General features: G+C 47.2%; 1 protein-coding gene across 1 annotated transcript; it reads left to right on the forward strand.

Moving 5' to 3' along the window:
* Positions 1-2,315: 2,315 nt before the first annotated feature.
* Positions 2,316-5,737, forward strand: ado (2-aminoethanethiol (cysteamine) dioxygenase). Its single transcript, XM_002939541.5, has one exon. The coding sequence runs from the start codon at positions 2,651-2,653 to the stop codon at positions 3,449-3,451; it is 801 nt and encodes a 266-aa protein (XP_002939587.1). The 5' UTR covers positions 2,316-2,650; the 3' UTR covers positions 3,452-5,737.
* Positions 5,738-6,715: the final 978 nt, after the last annotated feature.

A 6,715-nucleotide genomic window follows, 5' to 3' on the forward strand; every position in this document is an offset into this window, starting at 1 on the left:
GTATTTTGCTGCAAATCTTTATAGTCAGTTAGTTATATAGTTATATAGTCAGTATTTACAATACAGGCAGTAAGAACGTGCTCTGACCTCTGTAGTGTAACATAAGAGCCTGGAATATAAGGCTACACTTTTATTTTCAAGGATTTCCCACGCTGCCGGATCACTAAAATAAATCACAGCGTGCATGGGGCCCTACTTGAAACAATTTCACATTAGCCCCGGGGCCTATGTAATATAATGGCAGGGGTGGAGTTGAAGTTCATGTCAGTGTTTGGTTAAACAGATGCCTGCTGGGAGCACTGTTTGTCATTTGCTTCCCCCCTTAGTCTTCAATCAGTGAGCTACTGGGGACCCCAAACAGCCTGGAAAACCGCCATAGGGGAGCATAAAGCCATTTGGTTTTAGTGGGTTGTTTATTTTAAAGGACAACTAACAGCTAAAACACAATACAGACAGAAATGCTGTACTTTATATTTTACTGAATGCACAGTCCTATACCATTAAGAGCACCAGGTGCACCCTAGGTTCCCGCAAATCCGGACCTTTTAGTGACTGCGCACGCATACTAGCAAGGTCAGTAGTTAATTCGGGGGGTTGGGGCCAACCTCAGCACATTTGCGGGTCACATTTCCGGCTACCGATTTATAGCCACTTGCTCTTCCCGCCCATCATCTGTGGGGGGCCGGGCATGGGTCTATATAAAGAGGGGGCTAGTCAGGTCAGGTTCAGGCGGGTGCGGGTCAAGGTTTACCTTACAATAAGGTAAGCGATTACAATCACTGGGGGTCCCTAACATTTTGCCACAGCCCCCAGTGATTGTACCTTTCCTTCTCCTTTAATTAATACATTAAATTGCTTTTATGGTTGTTTTCTTCGTTTTTAACACTTTTCTTCCTCCAATGATGTCATTGGTTAACCTGATTTTCAAGATGACCAGCTGCATCAAATAAAACAAAAATAAAACTGACCATTTACATATTTCCATCAGGCCATAAAATTGTATTTGGGTCTTATAAGCAGTGTGTTTGGTGTGTTATTTCACTGTTTATAGCTGCAATAATAGGCAGCAATGGCAAAGTCAACATTATAGTTAACTGCAACTTTACCCACAGTATATAACAGATGTGCAGCCTTCATCTTATACTACAACTCCCAGAATCCTCCATCAGGCTCCAGTTCAGCCGTCTGAAAGTGTAAGGGTTAATCTCTTTAACTCTGTCTGTGCTTCTCTGCACTGTATCTAAGCAGTCACGAACCGGTTCGATTTAATCTGTGCGTCGGCGAAACATCTGATATCGTCTGCGCATGTGCGCTGATCAGGGAACTTGTACAAATGATACAACCAGTATGTGTATTGCAAACAAGTTCAAATTTATTTTGTTTTGTTATTACTTATATAGTAGATAGAAAAACACATCCCATTATGCTTACGTATCATGGGTGGGTACATATGCCTTGCAATTATTAGTAGAAATACAGAAAATATTTAAGTAGCTACTGAAGCTTTATTATGATCTCTTAGCCTTGAATATTAACTGAGATAATCAAGGCCGGAGCAACTTGGACAAAGACAAGATAATGAGGATAATCATAACAATTGAAGTAATACATACACAGGCCTTCGTGATTCAAAACAAAATTGTGTAAATTCAGCATTTAGCAATTTAAACCCTATCAGAAAGATGCGAGCAGTTGCAGCTCAACTAAAGCTGTGGGTATAGTTGTAGTCAACATTATAGTTAACTGCAACTATACCCACAGTATATAACAGATGTGCAGCCTTCATCTTATACTACAACTCCCAGAATCCTCCATCAGGCTCCAGTTCAGCCGTCTGAAAGATGCGAGCAGTTGCAGTCCAACTAAAGCTGTGGGTATAGTTGTAGTCAACATTATAGTTAACTACAACTATACAAACAGTATACGAAGATGTGCAGCCTTCATCTTATACTACAACTCCCAGAATCCTCCACAGGGTTGAGCTGTCTGAAAGATGTGGGCAGTTGCAGTTCAACAAAAGCTGGAAGTCTGTCTGTTGCATATGACAGAGGGATGGCTATCTACTGGTTTTAAAAAGGTCCCATCATGTGACGAGTGAATGCTTTTATTTCCCTACAGTAATATGACCTGGCTCTGTAAATATACAACAAAACCCACAGAAATTCTGACATCCAGAATAAAGCAAACATGCCTGCCATACAGCCGGCTGCATTGCCAGTAACGCAGAGCAGATCAGAACATATGTGCCTGACCCAACACCACAGAGGTCGTTGCTCTTTTTTTTTTACCCAGAATTCCCTTGTGACACTATACAGGCACCAAGCAATGTCACAGTCAATGGACTTCTCGCACAAATCATACGAGGCCCCGCCTCCCAGCCTGGACAGGAAGCGCCCCTTTCTGACCCGATTGGCATTCTGGGGAATGTAGTTTCGAAGCTGAACTTGTGAATCCGCCCCACAGGCATAAGTGGCTGAAAGGCAAAGCCAGGCGAACTACATTCCCCAGAATGCCTTGCCCGGGCGTACCATTTGCATGAATGGGGTGGCGGATGCCCGTTTCCCGGCTGAGAAGGAGCGAGCGGGAGCGCTGAAGGGAAGGCGGCACGGAATGAGCTCCTGGGGGAAGCGCTGAGCGGAGCCTGAGGGAGATGCCCCGGGACGAGATGAGCTCTCTAATACAGAAGGTGGCCCGCCAGGCCCGGCAGACTTTTCGCAGCACCGGAGGGGGCGGCCCGGGCCCGTCGGCGGAGAGTCTGGGGCAGCTGCGGAAACTAGTGAGCCAGGTGCGGGCGGAAGATGTGGGTCTCGGAGGGGGTAGGCCGCGGAGCGCTGGAGGGAAGGGCCCGCCCGTTACATACATGCACATCTGTGAGACATCGTGCTTCAGCATGGGAGTGTTCCTGCTGCGCCCCGGAGCCTGTATCCCGCTGCACGACCACCCGGGGATGCACGGCCTGCTCAAAGTGCTTTACGGCAAGCTGCGCGTCAGCGGCTTCGATCGCCTGGAAGCGGCCGGGGGAACAGCAGCAGCCAAGGAGCCCGAAGCTGCCGCCTTCAGCCCGCCTCTCCTCCCCTATGAGTGCGGCTCTGTGCGCCGGGCGGCGCTGCGCTCCGTGGGGGAGTTGGGGGATAGCAGCCCGCCCTGCCTGCTGGCTCCGCACCGGGAGAACCTGCACCAGATCAGCGCAGTGGATGGGCCCGCCGCCTTCCTGGACATCCTGGCGCCCCCGTACGACCCGGCGGATGGAAGGGATTGTCACTACTACAAGTTACTGCAACCGGCTGCTTCTTCCGCCGCCCCCGCCGGGGAAAGTGACGGGCCCGCTGCCGCTTCAGCCAACCCTGCCGGGGGCACCGCCCAGAAGGAGATCTGGTTACTGGAGATCCCGCAGCCCGATGATTTCTGGTGTGGGGGGGAACCGTACCCGGGCCCCAAAGTCTCCATATGAGGGGCCCATTCTGCCCTACAGAACTCACCCACAGGGCCCCAACTGCCCCCCCTGATCTGCTCTACAGTACTCACCCATAGGGGCTCCCAGGCCCCCGCTAATACAGGACATTACAGGTAGAAGTGTCTATAAATGGCATTTATCTGCAACACAATCCTATGCAGGGGCTGCTTTACAACAGCAGGATAGGGGTCTGGCCCCCACTAGCCCCTCTAGGGGTTCCGGAAGCTTCAGCAGAATGGGCCTTTAGCAAAGAACTCATTCGCCGGGTGGCTCTACACAGGCCCCACTACTACAAAAAGGATCCTATGGTTCTGACCCGCGCCAGCCCCCGATGAGGGTTACAAAAGTCATCTAGAACACACAACTCATCTGCTGGGTGTTTCTGCACAGGCCCCAACCCAGAAGGATGGGTAAGGGGTCGGCCATGACGAGTCCAAACAGGGACTCCGCATCTTTAACTGATGGTCAGTTTGTTTGCTACACAGAACTCAACAGCTCTGCTTGGCCCTTACAGGGCATGATAATGTTCCTTTATGGGTGCATATTCGTTTGTTATTCAAAAACTCATTCTGCACATGATCCAGTACTACAAAGGGCGGCCATGAATCTCCATATTGGCCCATATCATCCTTTTGATTGATTTGATGACCACAACTCATCTGGGATCACCTGCATAGACCTTCCAACTACATCAGGAGGAGGACTCTGTTCTTACATGGATCATAAACTCCCTTATTGATCCCAACTTGTCTACTCAGAATTCATCTAGTGGCAGCCCCTATACTACCACACTACAACCTGGGGTCTCCAGAATCCCCTTGTCCCCTCTTGCTTCCCATTAAACGCTTGCATTGGGTCTTTTCTACAGTGACTTTATAAGAACTTCCCTGGGCCCAACTGAGTGCCCAACACACAACTCACCACCACTACTCTAAAGGAAGGGTCTGCCCAGGGAGTGTTGATGGTCAGCTGACAGGGGAGTTTATTGTTTTTGTGGGGCCAGGCTAGCAACTTTTTGTTTGGGGTGTCAAAACAGGTCTTGTTATTTTTCCATGGTAAAGTCCAGTAAGCCATGCCCACTACCCTTGTATATAGTGTTAAGGTAGATGCCATGAAAATAAAGCAGTTATGGCATCATTTGGGTTGTGAGAAGGCTAAGAATGCATTAAGTCCCCAGGAACCCTTCAGCACTTGTGCCCCTGTAGCTTCTAGTTGCCAATGCCCAGCAGCCTGGAGGCCACAGAGGTGTCACTGACATTGCCTGTATCTTTTATATAAAGCAGTAGACATTCCCACCTCCCTTTTGATCTGCCCCTTTGGGTTACTAATTACAGCACTTATATTTAAAAACCACCACCATCTTCCACCCCCCAATGCTAGTGCTTCTATATATGTTCCACCCCAATCCAATCAGCCGGATTTTGTATTAGAAGTAAAGTCGGGGGTTGCTGTTGCCTTACGGTTAATTTATTAAACCTTTGTGTGTTCCTTCTCCTTGCAGGTGGCTTGTAGTTGCACATCCCCGGCGCTGTGCTGTCTGCCATTTCCTATCGATCTGTAGTCTTTCTCAGCCTGTAGTCTCATTACATCATCAGTCATAAGTACGGAAATGGATTAAAGCATGTTTACCAGCCACAAACATGATGTATCTATGTGCCATTTAAGCAATGAATGCAGCAATCCCCTAGCGGTTCGTACGCGAGTCATTTTCTTTTAAATGTTTCCAGATTTCTTTTCTATATTGCCGGGGAAATGTAAACAAAAGTATATTTTCTTTATATCGTTCCTTTAATCTCACGCAGCAGAGCCTATTCTCATAGGGCATTGTCAAGCACCAAGCAATCAACTGACAGCATCCTCTGTAAAAGGAACCATTTGGCTTTCTACTTCCTTTGCATTGTCACGGAACGGTCTCATTATGGCCTGCAAGTCTCATGGCTAATGTATACAGCAGATGCTATAGGCTTGTTTCTCCCCCATCCGGCCGCTCTCGCTTTTTTTTTTGCCTGTTCTTGATAATGCATTATGTGAGAGCGTTAACCTGCCGTATAGTGATATTACTGACCACTGCCTTTACATTGATTATACTGCCTGTTATTAAAGCAGCACTGCCGTCAGCATGAAACAGGGTGACCGACTTGAAGCATTTGCCTTATTTGCGACTTAAACCAATGTATTTTAGTAAAAATGTAGCCTCCGATAATTCAAGCTAAATGTGAAGGAACAGTCCAATAATAAGGTGCATCAACACACATCCCTGGTTAGATGCATGGTAAGAAGGCTTGTCTCAAGTGTCAGTTGGATGTACCAGTCCTGTCATATGCCAGGGCCCAGCCAATTGAAAGGGGTTGTTCACCTTTGAGTTAACTTTTAGTATGAGGTAGAGCAGGGGTGGCCAAGACGGTGATCGTGGTCCACTAGTCGATCTCCTGTGGATTTCTAGTAGACCGCGTCTAAACCAGGGGATGCGCTTTTAATGTGAATGCGTACATACACTGCGTCTTGGGGTGGAGTCAAAGATCGCCGGGGGACAAAGTCTGGGCACCCCTGATATAGGGAGTAATATTCTAAGACAATTTGTAATTGGTCTTCTTTTTTTATTATATGTAGTTTTTTTACTTATTTCAATAATTGTTCAGCAACTCTCCAGCTTGGACTGAGCTGCTATCTGGTTGCTAGGGTCCAAATTACCTTAGAAACCAGGGGGCGGTTTGAATGAGATACTGATATATGAACAGGAGAGGGACTGAATAGTTATAAAGTAAGGGCAATAAAACTGGAGCCTCACAGAGCAATGGTTTTTGGCTGCTGGGGTCATTGATCCCCCCCCCCCCTTCATTTGGAAGCTGCAAAGAGTTTGAAGAAAAAGGCAAATAATTATAAGAAATGATAATGAAAAACAATTCTATAAAAGGTGAAGCACCCCTTTATGCTTATTGATGGGCCTGGTAAGGAGGGGGCAGTTCAACAGTTTTTGTTATTATTAGCCACATTTCATGTTATCCAGTAGCGTTTAAGTAGCCTGGGTTGCCAAAACATTACATTTGGATATATTGGCGGCTCCCATTTGAGCATTGCTTGAGGTCAGGCAGCCGAGATATACCAGTATCAGTGGAAGTGGCCCAGGCGTACTGAGTGGCTACTGGCATTCATGGAGGGGAGGGAAACATAGCAAAAATAGCAATTACGAATAGTAATTTGTTGTGGTGTGACAGTTTTGTAAAGGTGAATTTCCCCTTTAAGCAGAAGCAGCACTAAAAC

The sequence above is a fragment of the Xenopus tropicalis genome, chromosome 7 (assembly GCF_000004195.4).
Source record: "Xenopus tropicalis strain Nigerian chromosome 7, UCB_Xtro_10.0, whole genome shotgun sequence".
NCBI lineage: Eukaryota > Metazoa > Chordata > Amphibia > Anura > Pipidae > Xenopus > Xenopus tropicalis.